The sequence below is a fragment of the Oryza sativa genome, chromosome 1 (assembly GCF_034140825.1).
Source record: "Oryza sativa Japonica Group chromosome 1, ASM3414082v1".
NCBI lineage: Eukaryota > Viridiplantae > Streptophyta > Magnoliopsida > Poales > Poaceae > Oryza > Oryza sativa.
In genome coordinates, this window is record NC_089035.1 from 1,244,122 (window position 1) to 1,264,356 (window position 20,235).

The 20,235-nt window shown below is 49.3% G+C and overlaps 4 protein-coding genes across 4 annotated transcripts; all 4 read left to right on the plus strand.

Annotated features, from left to right (window-relative positions):
• Positions 1–1,733: 1,733 nt before the first annotated feature.
• LOC9268150 (E3 ubiquitin-protein ligase SINA-like 11) lies at positions 1,734–3,336 on the plus strand. The gene is made up of 2 exons (XM_015780735.2): positions 1,734–1,931; positions 2,424–3,336. The coding sequence occupies exons 1-2, from the start codon at positions 1,734–1,736 to the stop codon at positions 3,114–3,116; spliced, it is 891 nt and encodes a 296-aa protein (XP_015636221.1). The 3' UTR covers positions 3,117–3,336.
• A 603-nt stretch (positions 3,337–3,939) lies between these two features.
• LOC112937615 (E3 ubiquitin-protein ligase SINA-like 5) lies at positions 3,940–5,772 on the plus strand. The gene is made up of 2 exons (XM_026022434.2): positions 3,940–4,419; positions 4,725–5,772. Exons 1-2 carry the CDS (start codon positions 4,054–4,056, stop codon positions 5,460–5,462), a joined length of 1,104 nt encoding a protein of 367 aa, XP_025878219.1. The 5' UTR covers positions 3,940–4,053; the 3' UTR covers positions 5,463–5,772.
• Positions 5,773–12,997: 7,225 nt separating this feature from the next.
• Positions 12,998–14,538, plus strand: LOC4326047 (putative E3 ubiquitin-protein ligase SINA-like 6). The gene is made up of 2 exons (XM_015785398.3): positions 12,998–13,452; positions 13,611–14,538. Exons 1-2 carry the CDS (start codon positions 13,192–13,194, stop codon positions 14,346–14,348), a joined length of 999 nt encoding a protein of 332 aa, XP_015640884.1. The 5' UTR covers positions 12,998–13,191; the 3' UTR covers positions 14,349–14,538.
• Positions 14,539–17,235: 2,697 nt separating this feature from the next.
• Positions 17,236–18,650, plus strand: LOC4326048 (E3 ubiquitin-protein ligase SINA-like 10). Its single transcript, XM_015785381.3, has 2 exons — positions 17,236–17,645; positions 17,736–18,650. The coding sequence occupies exons 1-2, from the start codon at positions 17,367–17,369 to the stop codon at positions 18,468–18,470; spliced, it is 1,014 nt and encodes a 337-aa protein (XP_015640867.1). The 5' UTR covers positions 17,236–17,366; the 3' UTR covers positions 18,471–18,650.
• The last annotated feature ends 1,585 nt before the right edge of the window (positions 18,651–20,235 follow it).

The following is a 20,235-nucleotide window of genomic DNA, read 5'->3' on the forward strand; positions in this document are numbered from 1 at the left end:
TTTTTTTGCGGGGAAGAGTTCTATACACTCTTTAGGACCTTTTGGCATGGTTTTGAATTATGAAGTGAGCCATGTTTCACTAGAAAATCTAAGGCAGTAAATGAATACGAAGTGATTTAACAGACTATTACAGTAAATGAAAATCTAAGGCAGTAAATGAATATGAATATGAATATTAAGTGTCAGAGCTGTAACCACAGAGACAGCTCAGAGTTTAACAGACTATTTCAGGCCAGCAATTGTGGATGCTATGTTCTTCCATCTTCTGTTTGTACTCAACTCAAAAGCATGCTTCACAATCAGATTCAGATAAGTCAGGGATCCAGACGTACGCCCGGCTCCGAGTGTTACGAACTCCGAACAAATTCAATCCTGTTACACCGGTTCCTCGCGTCGGCACGTGGGTGCGAATGGCGATTTTTTTTTTACCTATTTAGGGCCTACTGAGATTAGTGCCATTTTCAATCATACTATTTTTTAGCTTAGTTGCTAAAAATGTGTCTACGCTTAGTTTGTTGCCAAACTTTGGTAAATACATAAGAAATCTTGCCAAAATTTTGACAATATTGCTAACTTGCCAAAATTTTGGCATGTTTATTTTGGCTACAACTGAATATGCCTTTAATTTTTTTTAGTAAATTCTACAAATTATATGCACTTTGGTCACTACATAAAAAAATACAGAATTAAGAATATATTTTTCATAAAAGTACAGATTTAACATAAAGAAAAATCACTCTCGCCCTTCGCGCTGACCTCCTCACAGCTGCTCTCGCACCAACCTCCATACTCGCTGCGTCTGGTGAGATGAGAGGAGAGGACAGGATGGATTGGTGGGGAGGTGGATAAGTGGTGGAGAGAGATGTGAAAGAAAGAAGAGGGGAGTAACGAGGAAGAAGATGAATCTGATGTGTGAAACCCACGTGCAGATGAGGAGATGGATGGAAAATGTGACGGCAGTGGCACGGTTCTAATTTTGTAAATTTCAATGTCAAGGTTACAAATAAACGAATTGTAATGGCATTTATATGGAATGGCATATTTGCACTGGCATGGATCAAATTAACCCTAAATAAACCTAAAAATTAATTTTAGTTGGTCGCATGCAACACATTTTCTTGTAAAATGATGATTATTTTGAAAAGACCTTAAGAACCTTAGGTGTTGATCAAAATGGGATGTGAGTAGGAATTCCATGTGAGTAGAGTCTGCCAACTCTTATGGGCTGAAAGATGTGACGCGGCCTAAAAGAGGCCACAGCCTTGAACGAACGGGCCGGGCCAGACTGGGCTGTAAGATTTGAGGAAATCGCGTAGGATAATATTAGGGCTTGTCAAGAGAATTTTTCGATAACCGCTAATCCCCAACTCCAAGGTAGCCGACACAAAAAGAATTAAAATTATCCACTAAAGAAGGCGATACATCATCCACCAAGGTGAGCAACTTTCTTCTTTCAACGATTGTTTGTTCTCTTGGACCAAAATCGATCTGCTTCTTCTGTTCTTCAGTCATGAGTTTCTTGCGAGGAAAACACGGGCTGTATGATTAGATGAAGATGATGATGATCTTAGGATTTAGATTAACTGCTATTGAAGTGATTATTGCGAGTATAGTCCTTAAGATATGTGATCAATTTGTTCTCATATTGGTGCTTAGCATCCTAATTCCGATTGGGATTAATTTCGACAGCCCTGAAATCTCTGAAACATTCTGAATTCTGATACGCTTCCAACATGGCGGTTTTACAGATGGCTCGTGAGAAGAGGTCGTGTCCGAGAGCTTCAGAGACGCAGCAGAACAATTCAGAAAAGAAGGGAAAGGTGGATGGTGAGAGTGCAGCTCGAGACAAGAGGGCTATCACTGTCACTGTAGATCCTGAGGTTCTGGAATGTGATGTCTGTTTCGGCCCTCTCACTCCCCCACTTTATCAGGTAAATAAGCATATATTGATCCTTCTTCTTGCTGATCATGATTCCATTTACAAGTTTGTTTATTAGTATTTACTTTGCTCTTCGTGTTATAAGTTTTTCAGTGTTTCAGAAAAGAAACTTTAATCATGTTCAGGTCATATCTGCATTATCTGCAAATGTCTCAATTCTTAACTCTTTGTAGTAGAACGTCCAGTGATTACTCATTCAGTTTCAAGTTTCAACAAACTGACACGAATATGTGCTGAATAATCATCGAACTTTGATCATACTACAATATTATTTCAGATTTATAGGACTGTCTGAACATTCTGAACCAGCATTCCATGCCTGAACACTTTCTACTTCTATTTCGATACTCTCCTTACGACATCCTGAATTCTTGAGAATCTGCGTGCTATAATATTGATCACATTGTTCATGTCGTTGTTTGCCATGAGACGCGAAAGCTTAGGAAGACAATTAAGCTTATAGTTGTTGTTAATAATCATGCAGTGCATGAGGAGAGGGCACATCACCTGCTCGACGTGCGTCGCGGAGATGGGGCAGGAGTGCCAGTGGTGCCGCGCGCCGGAGGCCACCACCACGCGCTGCCGCGCCATGGAGCACTTCCTCGCCGCCCTCGCCGTGCCGTGCTCCTTCAACCACAAGGGCTGCGCCGCCATGGTGCCCTACGGCGAGCGGGAGGCGCACGAGGCGGCGTGCGCCCACTCGCCGTGCTACTGCCCGATCCGCGGCTGCTCCTCCTCCCCTTACTCCGGCGTGTCCCTGGTCGAACACCTCGAGCGCAAGCACCCGGAGATCGGCCGCACCCGCGTCGACCGCACCACCCTCTCCCCGCTCAGAATGTGCCACGGCGAGCCGGCCCGGCTGGTGTACCTCGCCGGCGACGACAGGGACAGGGCGGTGTTCCTCCTCGCCGTCGACCGGAGCGAGGCGCCGCGAGGCTGGTCGCTGTGGATGGTCAGGCTCAAGGCAGAAGAAGAAGAAGAAGAAGACAAGGGGGAGCTGAGGTACAAGATCATGGTGGCCGCCAATGGCGGCGTGCTGTCGCTGGTCGGCGAGACGGAGAGCGTGGGGCGGCTGACGGCGCCGTACAGGGCGAGCTCCTTCCTGTTCGTCCCGGGCGCCATGCTGGATGCTCCCCCTGAGGCTGAGGGCCTCCTCGTCTTCGTCGAGCTCAAGTGAGCTCAATTAGCGCTGTTGCAATACGTATTACAAGTTCATTAGAGTCTACTGATAGTGATATCTCCATTGATGGGATCATGCAAGTGTGCAAATAGATATACAATTGTTCTGAATCGATTATTTGAAAAAAAAAAAAAGAACAAGCTCAACAGAGGCTATAATGGATGCCTTGTGGATATTGGCCAACAGGGACAAGTCCATCATATAGGTTCAGACTTCAGACCTCTTCTCCTGATAGGAGTTTCAGATGCTGTGCTGCATGCAACAAAAGTTAGCAGCAATTTTTTCTGTATTCGTATACATGAATCTAGAAGCCGACACGTGGATGCGAAGGTTGTGCCAAAGAAAATACTGTGACAAGTTGTGTGCATTATACGATCCTAACTACTGTATCATGGCTATATTTATAGGTGCTTGCGATCGAATAACTTGCTTTGAAAGCATGCAAGAACCCAACTATACATCTTTAGGCGCAAAATTCCCATCTTTATGGTGCTTGGTGCCATGAACTGACCTTAGTGGCAATGAATGATTATTACTGATCTGAGAAAGCCTACGATATCTTCAGACTTGAGGCATCAATATACAGAAAATGACAACTCAACACGACACACTCCCTCAACATCATCTTCTTCTTTGCTATGGGTCTTCAGTGCAAAACCAAAAGTTCATCTTTTCAAGGGCAAATCATTGAGTAGTACATTGCTGATAAGTGATAACATGCGTAATCAGTCGGCTTCTTGTTATCATCATCAAAAGAGACACAACAATCGTCAGTAGCGACTGACTGGCACTTGATTGTTGGTTGATTGCCTCATGTTCAGCTTAACTGAATCAATTGACCAGTATGCACGTGTTATGTTGCTTGTTTGTAGGTAGTTAGTTAGCAACAACAACACGAGTTAATTGTACTTATAAATCACATTGCAATCTTGGCATGACTCAACAGCTCACTTTTGGTGAAATGATCAGTAGTGACCGAAGCCAAAAGCATCTATCTGCGACCCAAGAAAAAGGTGGTCAGCTACCCCGTCCATTGGAGTGGAGTGGAGATATGGTGGAGCAGAACAAGAGGGCGAGGGCCAATGGCGAGGTCAAGCAGGAGCAGCAGCAAGAGGAAGAAGAAGAGGTTGAGGAAGGAGAAGTGAGCCAAGAAGAAACCCAAAGGACGGGAGCTTTCCCTCTGGTGACCATGGCCGCCATGGAGCAGACGGAGGAGGAGACGCAGATCGACGTCAGGATCGCCGTCGCCTTGCTCCACTGCCATGCTTGCCTCCAACCTCTCAAGCCTCCCGTCTTCAAGGTCACTGCTCTCTGTTGATCTAATTCGGATGCAAAGATTCCTATCTTGATCCTTCTTTCTCACCCTCTCTTCTTAACTTCTCAAGACTTTGATAGAGCGAGGCTTGTGTTGATTATAAGGGTTAGGTTTTGAACGATCTCGGCCATGTTTCTTTGTTGGCCTAGGATTATAATCCTGTAATTTTTTCCTACTCTATCTATCAATAGAATTTCACACTATGTTGTGCGAGTCGTTAAAAAAAAGATTCCTATCTCGATTTAATTTCTTCTTGTTCTTCTTGTTGTTGTGTTTGTGATTAATTGCAGTGCGATGAGGCGCATATCGTGTGCTCCGGCTGCCGCTGCGGCCACCATGGGCAGCTGTGCGGTGGCGCCGCCGTGTACAGCCACTGCGCCGAGCTGGACGCCATCGTCGCCACTGCCAAGGTGCCGTGCGCCCACGCGCCGTACGGCTGCAGCAGCTACGTCGTGTACGCGGGCGTCGCCGACCACCAGCGCGCGTGCCCGTGCGCGCCATGCTCCTGCCCGGAGCCCGGCTGCCGCTTCCGCAGCTCGCCAGCGGCGCTCCCCGGCCACCTCGCCGCCGGCCACTCCTGGCCCGTCGCCGAGATCGCCTACGGGAAGCCGCGCAAGCTCGCCGTGCCGCCGCCCGCCCACGTCCTCGTCGGGGAGGCCGACCGCGCCGTGTTCCTCGTGTCGTCGTGCGCCGTCGGCGCGGGCGCCGCGGTGTGCGTGGTCTGCGTCAGGGCGAACGGCGGCGGCGACAACGCGGCGGCGGTGGCGCGGTACAAGTGCAAGTTGTGGGTGGAGGTGCCTAGCAACGACGACAACATGGCCATGATGACGTCGATGGTGAGGAGCAGCGACCTCGCCGGCGGGTTCCCGGCGGCGGACAAGGGGATGCTGCTGTGGGTGCCGCCGGAGATGCTGCACGGCGTGCCCGGCGGCGAGGCGGCCATCCTCAGCATCCGCATTGATAGAGCTGCTGCTGCCACGCCCAAGTTCACGACTACACGAGCCAGGTCCCAGAAGGGAATGCACTGAAGCTTAGGGTCTCCAGCGTTTCGGTTTTGATTTTTAGCACTAGATAAGCTATTAACGAAATTACTTTGGATTTACTTATTTCTTTAAGGAGCTTATATATAAAATTATTTTAGACAAAACATACCGTTCAATATTTTGGAATGCGTGCTAATTTGATCTTTGAAGCTGTGGGAAAGAATGCAACCTAGTACTGTAGAATGGTTTATCTTTTGCATGTCTAGCCAATAAGTAATACACAACTCATGAATATTGTAGAAATTTTGCAAGAATTTCACGGAAAAACAGTAAAACAGTTGAATTCCCGCAGTAATTTGTGGGTGGATCCCATCATTCCCATGTCTGTAAAAGGAAGTCTACTGCACCAGGAATTGGACACAAAATTCATCACCTGCATTTCAATGCCAAGCAGTGCCGCTTCACTTCAATACTACCATCTGTGTTCCAGTCAGGACTTCAGAACGTATGACAAAAGATGGTATGTAGTAGTATGAAGTATGAACTTGAATGACTCCATGCTAATTTTCTATTATGTTGTTTCCGCTGTTGAAAATAGTTCTGGGTGTGTTTAGTTCTTTGGGTGTAAAGTTTTTAAAGTATACGGACACACATTTGAAGTATTAAACGTAGACTAATAATAAAACAAATTACAGATTCCGTATGTAAACTGCGAGACGAATTTATTAAGCCTAATTAATTTGTCATTAGCAAATATTTATTGTAGCGTCATATTGTCAAATCATGGCGTAATTAGGCTTAAAAGATTCATCTCGCAATTTACATGCAAGGTGTACAATTGGTTTTTTTCCACATTTAATGTATCCATGCATGTATCAAACATTTGATGTGATGTTTTTAGCCAAAATTTTTTAGATCTAAACAAGGCCAGATATACTATTGATCTGAATCCATCATCCACAAAATGTACAAGCTCAACAGAATGACAGATGATGATGAGGGCCTTTTATGGGTTGTGGCCAACAGAGACCACTCAATCCATAGGTTCAGGCCACAGCACGGGATTGCTAACTTCTTGAGGGTGTTTGCCTGTTTGGTTTAGAGACACGTGAAATGGGATCAGTCTTTAAAATTAATATTCTTCCCTTAGGTTCATGCCAGCCTTATACAGTGAAAATCGACGGAGTAATCTAACTGACTTCTCTCTCGCTAACATACGGACCACATTATCCTATCTCTCAAAAACAAGATAATCCCATTTCTCATGTTGTATGGATAGTTAGGATCTTCCCCTCTAAATGCGAGGATGAGTCAAGTTCATTCTACTTCGTTCCTAATCCAAACGCACGCTAACTCTTCCAAGTTTTAGTCTTTACAAAATAACCACCGTTCAATGCTACCATTGAGTTGCAATCATGACCACAACGCAGTAGAAATTCAGTATATCAATCATTCAGGTCTTGAGGAGGCAACACAAGGATGTTGTATGAGAAATGAGACCTTTCACGGTGTTTGCATTTCAAAAAGAGTAAAGAGTCAACGCTTCATAATGAAAAGTACCCTGTAAAAGGTATTTGAGTATTGGCATAGGCACTTTACACATTGTTCTTTGCTCCATGTTCCCAACCCCTCTCCCTCGTATTCCGCGCGCACGCTTTTCAAACTGCTAAACGGTGTGTTTTTTGCAAAAATTTTCTATAGGAAAGTTGCTTAAAAAAATCAAATTAATCTATTTTTTAAAAAATTATTAATACTTAGTTAATCACGTGCTAATGAACCGCTCCCTTTTCCGTGTGGAGGAGATGGGTTCCAAACCAGGGCATGCGAACACAGCCTTAGGTACCAAGGGCAAAAAGATAAATTTGCTAGTAGAGATGAGAGGAAAGAGTTGTCTGCAAATTTAGATCGGTACCGCGTCGGCACCAGTTAAGTTGTTTGCATGATACTCCCTCCGTCCCAAAATAAGTGCAGTTTTGCACTATCCACGTTTAACGTTTGGCCGTTCGTCTTATTTGAAATTTTTTTATGATTATTATTTGTATTACTATTAGATGATAAAACATGAATAGTACTTTATGTGTGACTAAATATTTTTAAATTTTTCACAATTTTTTTGAATAAGACGAACGATCAAATGTTGGACACGGATATCCACGACTGCACTTTTTTTTGGACGGAGGTAGTACTAGCATTAAAGTTCTAATTTACGTGGTTTTCTCTAGATTTATATTTTGTTCCCAAGAATATCGTAGAACTCTTCCCATTAATTATCCATTACGTTATTTGCATAGTTATTTTGATATTTATATTTTGTTCCCAAGAACATCAAATATCACTCAAGGTTTACGTCAATTTAAGTTTTGCATTTTATTCATGGAAAACATAAACTGTAGATAAAATATTTCTAATGATTGCATCCATCTGAACATGCTATGGTAGGTTAACAAACAAGATACCAGAGCTTCTCTCTCGACCCTATATCCTTCAGGTTCAACTATTCAAACCCTAGAAGAAGAACAGAAAGGGATATCTCATTTTAGTCGCTTATACGAAGGAATTTGTTAACTATGTAAATAACGAATCAATTGTGTAAATAAGTATAGGAGCAGAGGAGATATTACCCGATGCGCTTGCGCCTAGCCGTCTATCGGCCCATCTTGAACCCTCAACCGTGCCGATATTTCCTCCTTTGTCTCCTTCTAGTGGAACAATTCAAACCCTAGAGCAAGAACAAAGCCAGGGTCGAAGAAAGGAGGCGTCGATCTCTTCTCTTTTTTTTTTTTCTGGTGCAGAAGCACGGATCGATTGTTGCATTGAATTGTCCGAAAGATTTACTTTGTTTTCTACCTAACAATACTGGTGATTGGACCTAGGTATTTGATTCACTCAAAATGCTCTTCTTCTTTTAGTAGTTAATTACTCTATTGGCCATTGCTATTAGTTATGATAATTTTATTCCGTACTTGTTGTAGCGCCCGTTCCGTCGTGGCGCCTAGCGGGAAAATTTAAATACTAAAAACCCTAATTGCGAAATCTGTTTCTTTGCTTGTTGTCAGTCTCCGTGCCAATCCCTGATCTCGAATCCTCGATCTATCGTCAAATTCAAATCCCGGATCCAAAAATCCTCCCCAAATCAAATTCCTCCGCAAAAGTCTATTTTTCCTCTCTTAGGTTCGGTGGGCCGATTTCCTCTCGGCCCATCTCTCTCTCTCTCTCTCTCCCTCCCTCAGCCCTCCTCTCCCTCGTCCCGCCCGTGCGTCGCACGCGCGTGCGCGTGAGCCGACGCCGAGCCGAGCTCTCCCTCTTTCTCGTTCTCCTGCTCTCCCTCCCCGTCTCTCTCTTCCCGGCGAGCCCCGCCCCCGAGTTTTGAATCCCCCGCGCCATTGCTTCCCGCGCGCGCGCGCGCCGTGGTGGCCGACCGGCCAGTCGCCGCCGCCGTCAGCGCCTGCCGCCCTGTAGCCGCGCCCTTCCAAACCGCCCCCGCCGTCATCGCCGTCGTTACGACCCGGCCCCGCCACCACCGCGCATGCTCCCAAGGATTGGAGGCAGAGCTCCTCCTCCCACTGCCTCGTCGCCCTCTCTCTCCTTCCTTCTTTTCCCAAAGTGGCAAGAGGCAAGTCTCCTTTCCCCCTTCCTTTCTTCCTTTTTCTCCCCGCCGGCGTCATCCTCCCTATCGCCGTTTTGGCCGTGACCGCCGAGCGCCAGCTTGCTCTTTGACCGCCCTAGGTCGGTTTCCAAACCGGCATTGCCCTCCTATTAAACCAAGGCGCCCTCCCTTCCTTTCCCTCCCCATTCCCCCTCGCTCCACCACGCCATTGCCATCCCCTCTGTCTCTCTATCGCCGACCGCTGCCGTCGCGTGTGCCGGAGGAGCCGGTGTGCGCTAGGACGCGGAAGGGGACTCTGGGCGCTCGTCTTCTTCCTCTTCCCCGGCCTGAGGCCGGAGAGATCACTCCCGTGCCGTCGGCCTCTCGTCACAGCGCCCTCCTCTACAGCGGTAGTGCATCCTCCCCGTTCTCCCTCCTCGTTCCTCCTCTTCCCCTTAGCTTTCGGTAGAAGCTTGTATAGCCTCCCCGTAGCTAGCTGGCGCCGCCCCGACCGTTGCCGCCGCTCGCTGTGTGCTCGCCGCCGTCGCCGCCCGTGCTCGGTAGCGCCCACACGTCGCCGGCCTCTCTCGTAGTGTCTCCGTCCAATCTGACGCTAGAAACGGATTCCCGGAGTCGCGTAGATGCTCTAGCTCGCCCGAATCGACCTCCCGTCGCGCCGTCGCCGTTTCCCCCTTCCCTCGCCGACGGTTGCCGCCGCCGCAATCCGCCGCCGTCGAGCTCCCTCCGGCGAATCCGAGCCGTTGGATCGTCTCCCCTCGTCTCGTGCAACCACCCGGTGTGCCCGCTTCCGCCGGTATCGCCGTGGTTCGCCCCGCCGTTCGTAGCCGCCGTCCGCCGTCCGTTTTGGCCGGCGCCGTCTTCAACCTCCCGCCGGCCTGTGTGGCAGCCACGTAGGCGCCACGTCGGTGCCAGCTCGGCTAAGACCGGGTCAAGCCGACCTCGGTCCGCCGCTCCCCTCTGCCCCGCTCGCGCGCGCGGTCCACCATGAGCCATGAGGCTGCGCGTGGGCCCGCCGCAACCGCACCCCCGCGAGCCGCGCGCGTGCACCGCGTCCCTCCCCCAAATCCTAGCGCGCGCCGCGTGCTCCCTCCGCACGGTGAACCGTGCCACCGACAAGCGGGTCCCGCTCGGGACCACGCGAGGTGAGCCCGGCCCACTGGCTCCCCCTCTCCTCCCCTCCCGCGCGTGCCTTGGGCCGCCTTCTCGGGCCGGCCGGCCCATTAAGCTCAGCCGAGCCGCCCTTTTCTCTCGGGTCGCACCCTAGCCGCCCGAGGGAAGTCTGTTTCCCCTCCCTCTTTCTTTTCTCTTTTTCAAAAGGGTTTAATTAAATCCTTTTTCCTTTAGACCAAAAATCCAATAATCTTAGAAATTCAATATCTTCTTAATCGTATGTCGGTTTGACTCTGTTCAACTTCTAAAATTCTTCAAATCTCGAGATCTATTTAATGGCACGTTTAGAGGTCAATAATAGAGCTTTATTTTCGTTGTTTGTTGAGTTGTCCCGTTTTGCGTGTAGTTTCGGAGCCCGAAGACCCGCAGTGCGAGGATTTCGAGGATCAAGCTCAAGATCTCGAGCAAGGCAAGTCACCTTTGATCATCTTGCACCGATAATTTAAATCTAAGTATTTCTTTTCCGCAAATATTGCATGAATAGGATTTACACAAGTAATTCGGCCGCGGCTTGCGAGATAGCCTGCCGGCCCCCAATCCTAATTGCTGCAATTACCCTCCTTGAATTGTTGAACACTTAAACCTTCTTTGTCACCTGTTGTGCTTCGATGCACGGGCCCTCGGGCACGCGCATCGGAACACCTCCCCTCAAATTTAAAATATCTAACGATGGGTAAAACTTGGGTTTTACAAAAGACTTGGAAAACCCGACACCTGGGTCGGTGCTTGCGAACTAAATGAATTTCCAAAATCGCGGATCGGGAAATGTACCGGGAGTACGGTTTCCCGCTCTTGCACTTAAGGACCGTTTTCCTTTGGAATTACATCCGAGCATACAATAGTGCGACCACATGGGTGGAATGGGGCACCCCTGGCTGAGTAATTAGCTAATCAGGGGAGCCTTGATGCCGAGAGACAAGTGGATTCGCCGGGGTGGTGTCGGGGAGGACCCTTGGGCTTCCTGGCACAGTATGGTCTGGGACCTAACCTGTTGTTGGTCTGGGACCCCTCTCGTCGGCATATGGTAAACCTGTGTCGGCTTTGGAAATGCCTTGTCATGAAAGCTTGGAGGTCTCCCGACGTGGCTGATCCCCACGGGCTGGGTGATCCGGGTTAGTAATGTCGTGTGGGTAAAGTGTACCCCCTCTGCAGAGGTTATTAAACTGTTCGAACAGCCATGCCCACGGTCATGGGCGGATGTGAGGTGATTCCTAGCGTAGTTTTGTTTGACTACTGCTTTGTGAAATTGCTGTTGTGGAATGGGATCGATGTTTGGAAAATCTGCGGCTGATGGGATCAGCTAGGCCCGGGTGGCCGTTTGAAAGTTGTGGCCGGGTGCCAACCTTGAATCAATTCAAAGACTGATACATCGCACATACTCCGGCCGGACGAGACGCACTGCCTCATCCGTGTCGTTTGAGAATCACTCACTTAGTTGTTTCAAAAAGGAGTTTAAATAAAGTCATTTGCAAAAACAACAGCCTTACCTTTGAAGCCTGCATTAAACACTTAATTCCCATGGCTTGCTGAGTACTCCTGTACTCACCCTTGCTCTATATAAATAATTCCCCCCCAGTTGCTGAAGAGGATGAAGTGGATCCCGCTGACGAGGAGTTTTTCTAGGAGCAAGTCGGCTACGATGAGTTTTAGGGTTTCGGTCTAGTTCCCAAGTCGTGCCTGTGATGATGGGTCCAAGTCTTGGCTTCCGCTTTCCCTTTTGTAATGCAGTTGTGAGCTCGGGATCTGTCCGCAGCCCAACATGACTGTACACCTACTCTGTAATAAAGAGACCTCTGTTGCTGTGATATTCTGTCTTCCTGGGACTGGTATCGATTAACAGGTTAATTTGGAGCGTCACGGGCTAGTTCTGTTCGGGGCTAGTTCGGGGCGTGACACTTGTCTCTCTTTTAATTAATGGTTTATATTGTTCCACCTCTCAATACATTTAAGTACTCTCAAACACCGTAAAAGGTCTCATGAGAAATTGCATTGCGCCTTTACGGTTGCTTGATCCAATGATCTGACCACCTTGTAGAGAAAGGGGAGATAGAGAAGATTAGGAAGATACGCAAAACGAGGTGAGTTATTATTGCATGACTAATGAGTATTAATTATTTTAAATTTCAAAATGAACTAATATGATTTTTAAAGCAACTTTTCTATAGAAAATTTTTACAAAAGACACACCGTTTAGTAGTTTGGAAAGCGTGCGTGTGGAAAATGATGTGCTTTCTATCTCTAATCTCCTAGGCTGTGTTTAGATCTAAACTTCCAACTTTTTCCATCACATCAACCTATCATACACACAACTTTTCAGTCACATCGTACCAATTTCAACCCAAACTTCTACCTTTGAAAGTAACTAAATACAGCCCTAAACAAACGCATAGTGGCAAAGGAAGGCCAAAGTGGTTGCAAACTGGCAATGATGAACGGCTACTGATATACTCCCTCATATTTTTTTTTAAATGTGACACACCCTAATACTTATATGTCGCCTCCTTAAACAGTGTATTAGGCTACGTTTAGTTCACATTAAAATTGAAAATTTGGTTGAAATTAGAATGATGTGACTGAAAAGTTGAAAGTTTATGTGTGTAGAAAAATTTTGATGTGATGAAAAAATTGAAAGTTTGAAGAAAAAAAATTTGTAACTAAACACTACCTTACTGAACTAGTCCGTAGTAACTCAACAGTAATGCGTGATGAATCAACTTGTGTCATCAATCAAGTAAAAACAACAAATCTTGGGTCCAGAGGCTAGTTAATCCCCATATCCGTTTCTGGGAACCGACTGATCCTGTGATGTTGCACACTGTCTCACTTCATTTGGCTCATGAGCTCATGCTCATCTCTTCCCAGTCCCACCACATGACTCAACAACACATTCTCTGTCTCTCTCTCGCTTTCTAGTTCTTGGCTTCTTGCAATGAACTGATTACTACGTTTTGTTCTACTACTACCACCACCACCACATCATCTCCGGAGACTGCAGAAATGGCTGAGCAGAACAAGAGGAGCTCGTCGGCGGCGGAGAACGGCCACGCCGGCGGCAAGAAGGCGAGGGCCAACGTCGAGGTGAAGCAGGAGGAAGAGGAGGCGGAGGAAGGAGAGATGAGCCAAGAAGAAGAGAGCGCAAAGACGGGGCCTCTGGTGGTGGCCACCGCCATGGACGACCCGCAGATCGACGTCAGGATCGCCGTCGGCTTGCTCCACTGCCATGCCTGCCTCCTCCCCCTCAAGCCTCCCGTCTTCAAGGTCTCACTCTCACTCTCACTTCATTTCAAGATTCCTCTCTTGATTTCATTTGTTTCTTTTTGTTTTTCTTCTCATGTCGTCGAATGTTTGATAGCTTTTGTTGTAATCTTGGATTTTTGTGTTTGGATCAAATCTTCTTTTGTTGTGTGGTTTTGCAGTGCGAGGCGGCGCACGTGGTGTGCTCCGGCTGCCGCGGCAACCACGGCCAGCTCTGCCGCCGCGCCGCCGCGTACGCCCACTGCGCCGAGCTGGACGCCATCGTCGGCGCCGCCAAGGTGGCGTGCGCCCACGCGCCGTACGGCTGCGACAGCTACGTCGTGTACGGCGCGGCCGCCGAGCACCAGCGCGCGTGCCCGTGCGCGCCCTGCTCCTGCCCGGACCCCGGCTGCGGCTTCCGCGGCTCGCCGGCGGCGCTCCTCGGCCACTTCGCCACCGACCACCCCTGGTCCGTCACGCAGATCAGCTACGCGAAGCCGTGCAGGCTCGCCGTGCCGCTGCCCCGGCGGTGCCACGTCCTCGTCGGGGAGGACGACCGCGCCATGTTCCTGGTGGTGTCCCCGTCCCCGTGCGGCGTCGGCGTCGGCGCGGCGGTGTGCGTGGCGTGCGTCCGGGCGAACGGCGACGACGCGGCGGCGGCGCAGTACAAGTGCAAGCTGTGGGTGGAGGTGCCGACCAACAGCGACAACATGGTGATGATGACGTCCAAGGTGAGGAGCAGCGACCTCTCCGGCGGGTTCCCGGCGGCGGAGCAGGGGATGTTCTTGGTGGTGCCGCCGGAGCTGCTTCACGAGGTGTCCGGCGAGACGCCGATCCTCAGCATCCGCATCGATCGAGCTGCTCCCGCCATTGCCAAGCCCACCACTCCACGAGCCAGGTCCCTGAGGAGATTGCAGTGAAGCTTATGTGAATCCAATAGAGTATATGCTTAAGATGACAGTCTGGTATTAGTACTTGATCTTTTGTGTATTGACTAGCACTAGCCAATATATGAGTAATGGAGTATGGTTTAACTCATGACTTGTGTAGGAATTTTGTACGGTTTGACTCTAATGTTGTTAGTAATTTAACTTGAGATTTGTGAACCGATGATGAACTGTTCATGTATGATGCTACCGTTTCAGAAATTGGACGCCATTGCTCACATGCATGATTTCGACTATTGCATCACGCAGTGCTGCACCAGAGGAGGAAGAGAGGTGGTCCAATGTTTATGCTCCCTAGTTAAAAAAAAAGGCAAATTTTGCCACAGGACATCGTGACTTTACGGTTTTAGCTGTAGAACACCGCGCGAAGTGACTTTTGGGGGAATACACTCTCAAAATGTGGTTATTTGCTGGTGGACACCGCACCCATTAAATTAATAATTTCCAGTTGAATAGGAGAGAGAAATTGTGTGAAAAGGAGAGAGAAATTGTGTGAAAGTTCTAAAATGTCCTTGGGTCCATATGTCAGGTCTTTCCTTCTCTCTTCTCTCTATCCCCTCCTTCCACACTGCTATTGCTAGTGCTTCTCCGTCCTCCATGTCGACGCGAAGGAGATGGCTCGTGCTGGGCTAACCCACAAGCAGGAACCCGGCGAGGGAGGCCAGCTGATTGGAGCCGTATGCCGGCGAGGGAGGAAGCGCCACACGTCGGGCGGCGCTGTGGGGTCAGGGAGCGGAGCAGAGAAGAGCTGGGCGTGGGGGCGGCGGCGGGGGCAGTCGTCTACGGTGGCAGCGGCCGTCTTCTGCTGCAGCTAGTGCCGCACAGCCACGCCAGCCGTTGCTCCGCCATCGCGCCGGCCGCCGCTCCTGCACAAGTGCACCACCGTGTCGCGCGCCGCCCGCATCACGCCGCACGGTTGCCGCGAGCCGCGTCGTCCGCTACTCCACCTTCGCGGTGGCCCGTCACTCCTGCACGAGGGCGCCATTGCATCGCTCGCCACCCTGTGCGGCGTCGCCGGCTGCTAGTATCGCCCAATGCCCTGTGCGGCGTCGCCGGCTGCTCGTATCACCCAATGCACTGTGCCACGTCGCCGGCAGCTCGCATCGCCCGCCACCCTACGCCGCGTAGCCACGCCGGTCGTTGCTCCGCCATCGCACCGACCGCCGCTCCTGCACGAGTGCGCCCCCGCGTCGCGCGCCGGCCGCCCACAACGCGCCGCACGGTCGCCGCAAGCCGTGCCGGCCGCTACTCCACCTTCGCGCTGGTCGCCACTCCTAGACGAGTGTGCCATCGTGTCACCCACCGCCCTCTGTCCCTGCATCGCGCGCCGCACGGTCATCGCGAGGCGCGCCATCGAGGGAGAGAGAGGAAGAAGATAGGAAGAGAAAGAGGAATAAGGGGCAATTTAGTCAAGTCATATAAAAAAGTGGAGCCATCTCATCTAGTCAGCACAGAAATCATTAATTTAATGGGTGCGGTGTCCACCAGCAAATAACTACATTTTGAGAGGTTCCCTAAAAATCACTTCGCGCGGTGTCCTACAGTTAAAATCGCAAAGTCACGATGTCCTATGGCAAAATTTGCCAAAAAATAACCAACCTCCTACTAATCTGGATATATATATATAATGTCTCATATCCTCGATATTAGGTTGGCTAGTGCTAGAAATTTGGATAGTTTTCTAATATCTAAATATGTTTTTTATAAAAAGGTTTATTTATTTTAAAATCAGATAAACTTATTTTGGGAAGGGGGGACTACCAGTCCAAAGCTTGCTTCAACTTTCAAGTCGATATCTGCAAAAGAGGCGTATAGTCGTATAGAGGCTTCAAGCGTGGCAGAAATGTACGTACTACAGGCTTCAAGTTGCATCCTAGTAGAAATATCGTGTACAGGCTTCAATAGCCAACGCTGGTGTGCAGTAAAATTTTGTTGCAGTATTACTACTGTACTACCTCCGTCCCAAAATAGTACAGCCATAAGTTTCTATGTCTAACTTGATCGTCCGTCTTATTTAAAAATTTTTAATACTTAGATTTTTGTTGTTACGAGATGATGAAATATGAATAATACTTTACTCGTGACTTATGTTTTTAAATTTTGTTTAAATAAGACGAACGGTTAAAGTTGACCGCGGAAAAATATAGCCGCACTTATTTTGGAATGGAGGGAGTACTTGTTACTCTGAACATTTTACCTCACTGAAACATACACATGCCACTACTATGCATTATTGCAACCGCCACCTCTTTTCATGTTTGGATGTAACAATTCTGCTTTAATACAGTGCCAACCTACTCCTACACATATCTCTTCTTGTGAAAGATCTTTTTTTCTCTTTTGTTACAAATGGTTCGGTTTATTTTTTTACTGGAATTCAGAGGTATACTGCTACAGTACTACTCTAAAGTAAATGCAGTGCTGCCCTGTTGACGTGGCGTGAACCCAGAACGTTTGAAATACTGAAGAAAGAGAGTAACTTTCCACTCTATAATTATTACAACAATTTTGTACTCCCTCTATCCCCATTTTAAATACAACCATTATTTAACATGTCCAATTTTAATCGTCCGTCTTATTTAAAAAAATTAAAAATATAAATCACGAGTAAAATATTATTTATATTTTATCATCTCATAACAATAAAAATACTAATTTTAAAATTTTTTAAATAAGATGGACGATTAAAATTAAACGTAAAAACTCATGGTTACATTAAAATAGGATGGACAAATACAGTTTTACTACCTCACCTCCCACTCTACTGCTACTCAACAATGCACCAGCAACAAAGTTCATGCCTTTTCAAAGTTCATAATGTAGGAGCTTGTTGAATGACCCCCCCCCCCCTTCCCGGTTCATGCCTTTTGGTTTATTCTCTCTCTGGTCGTCTATTGCTGCAAACTGCAACCAACCACCGATTGTTTGTTCATGCTGTTGCAGTTTTCAGTCAACAAGGACGCACACAAGAGCCGATCGCCGTAGACGACGATGCAGCACGGCGAGCAGAGCGGCGCCAAGAAGGCGGCGGCGTGGGTGGTGTCGCCCAACGGCCAAGTCAAGCGAGAAATGGCGGTGGAAGCGGCGCGCGGCGAGGGAGCTGCTGCAGCCGCCGGAGCCGGAGAAGAAGAAGAAGAAGTCCAAGCCGGCGGGATGATCGCCGCGGCGGTGGGCGACGGCTTCGAGGGTGTGGAGATCAGCGTGCGGATCGACTTGGCCGTGCTCCACTGCCCCCTCTGCCTCCTCCCCCTCAAGCCCCCGACCTACCAGGTACCAGCTGTTCGTCCAATTCATCACCTATTCTTCTTCTTGCTGTCGATTCGTGAGGTGCTCGGCTAGTGACGATTTCTTGGCGTGCAGTGCGCGGCGGGGCACTTGGCGTGCAGCAGCTGCCATGGCGACGTCCCGGGCAAGAAGTGCCACACGTGCGGCGGCGGCGGCGGCGGCGGCGTCTACGCGCGATGCCCCGGGCTGGACACGTTCCTCCGCGCCGCCAAGATCCTGTGCCCCAACGACCTGTTCGGCTGCCGGAGCTATGTCGCCTACCACGACGTCGCCGCCCACCAGCGCGCGTGCCCGCACGCGCCCTGCTCCTGCTCGGAGCCGCGCTGCGACTTCCTCGGCTCGCCGCCGATGCTCCTCGCCCACCTCGTCGCCGACCACTCGTGGCCCGTCAGCAAGGTCCCCTACGGCGAGGTCCTCACCATCCACGTGCCGGAGTCGGAGCGGCGCCACCTGGTCGTCGCGGGGGCCGCCGGGGGGGACGACGAGCGCGTGTTCGTCCTGTCCGTGGGCGCGCTCGGCGTGGCGAGGGCCGTCTCGGTGGCGTGCGTCAGGGCGAACGCCGCGGCGGGGCCGCGCTACCGCTGCAAGCTCTGGGCGCACGCCCCGGGCGGCGGCGCCGCGGACTTCGTCCACATGGACTCGGCGGTGGCGAGCAGCGCCGCCGCGCCCGGTGGCGAGGTCGCCGTCGACGAGGAGGCCAGGTTCCTGACGGTGCCGCCGTGCTTCCTCCACCTGCTCGACGCCGGAACGTCCAAGGAGATGCTCATCAGGCTCAGCATCAGCATTGACATTGACATTGACATGTCCTGATCGATCGACATGAAACATGATGGTCTACTAGTAATGTCCTAAATTCGTGATTAGTGCTCTGATGCCGTTCAAGTTTAGGTGCTAGTTTCAAGTTCTAACCAGCCATAAGCTTTGCTATTTGGAAGTTTGAACTCTGATGTTCTAAATTATAATTTTCGTAAGGAAAACTCGAGTTAAAAATTCGAACTTGTACTTTCCTTCAACCTCGTTTTTAATCTTCAATGGATAGAAGTAGATGCCAAAAAGATCCTAATTGAAGCAAACTATCTTTACCCCAAACCAAAACCAAACACTGCCGGCCTCCGTCCCAAGAAAAACCCAACCTTTACTAGGATGGAACTAGGGGTGAAAACGGTACGGAAATTTCCGAGAATTCCGGCTACCGTTTCCGGTTTGCACCGACCGTTTCAATCGGTATCGGTAATTGTCGGTATCGGAAATGGAAACGGTAATCTCTTTCGGAAATGGTAGCGGAAATGATATGGGGTTTTTTCCGACCGTTTTGTCGGTAACCGTTTTTTATCGGTAATTTCCGTCAAATTTCCGACAAAATTCCGAAGAAGGAAGTCGGCTGGGCCTGGCTAGCAGGAGGAGCAAAATTCCGAAGAAGGAAGTCGGCTGGGCTTGGCTAGCAGGAGGAGGAGCCCATTAGGCATTAAGGAGCAGCCCATTCCGAATAAAGAAGCCAACTAGGCCTGACCGCATCGTCGTCTTCATCGGCGCTGGGGCACCGCCGCGCCATGTTGGGCGCCGCCACCAGGTCGCCGACGCCGGCCGCAACCTCCTTCGCCCCGACGGCCTCCGTCGCAGCCGGCCACCTTCCCTCCCCCATGCTCCACCGCCGGCTTCCGTGCCACCGAGCCAAGCGCCGAGCGCCGCCGCACCGCCCCAGCCTCCTCCTCCCCACCGATGCCGCCCCTTTCTCCTCTCTCCTTCCCCCACCGCCGCCCTGCGCCAGGCCGCCATCTCCGGCGCCTCTCTCCTCTCGGGCGCGCGTGAAGGAGCCAAAGGCAGAGAAGAGAACGAGAGAGAAAACAGAGAAGAAATCGAGAGAGCAGGAAAAGGAACCGAGAGAAGGGAAGGATAAGAGAGAGAGAGAAAAAATAAAAGAAAGAGAGGAAAAGAAAGACTGTGGGATCCACTGGCGGGCCCCACCATCTTGACTCCTCTCTGTGATCGACCTGGAAATACCAAAAAGTCTAGTTTAGCATGAAACTTAATTACAACAGTAGTTATACAATGTCAACATAAAAGTTCTTATGCAATGTGCCACTGTAGGACGACGATATAGCTATGTCAATTGATGATGAAATAATGAATGATGTTTGACAAGGAGCTGATCAGCTGAAGCCATGCCAGCTTGTGAGCTTGGTGTTCTCGAAGACTTCAAATCTATATCCTAAAAAAAGTCGGACAATATTAGTTATGCTGTAATCCTATCATGTAAGCCACATTGTATGCTTTAGCCACATTGATGTTGAAGTATCATTGAACTTTATTTATATTATTTATCAATCTTATTGTCAACTTATTAATCATCATATAACGGTATTGTGTGGCAGCGTAATGATGCAAGGGTGAAATTATAAGGTCATCTTCATACATAGTTAAATGCGGGATGATACCACAGTTCGCTGTTTCCGACATGAATTTTCGACTTCCGTCCGATATCGGTATATTCCCGTTCCGACGGTTCCGTTTCCGAGATACCGATATAACCGATATCGTTACCGTTTCCGAGTATACCGTTCCGATTCCATTTTCG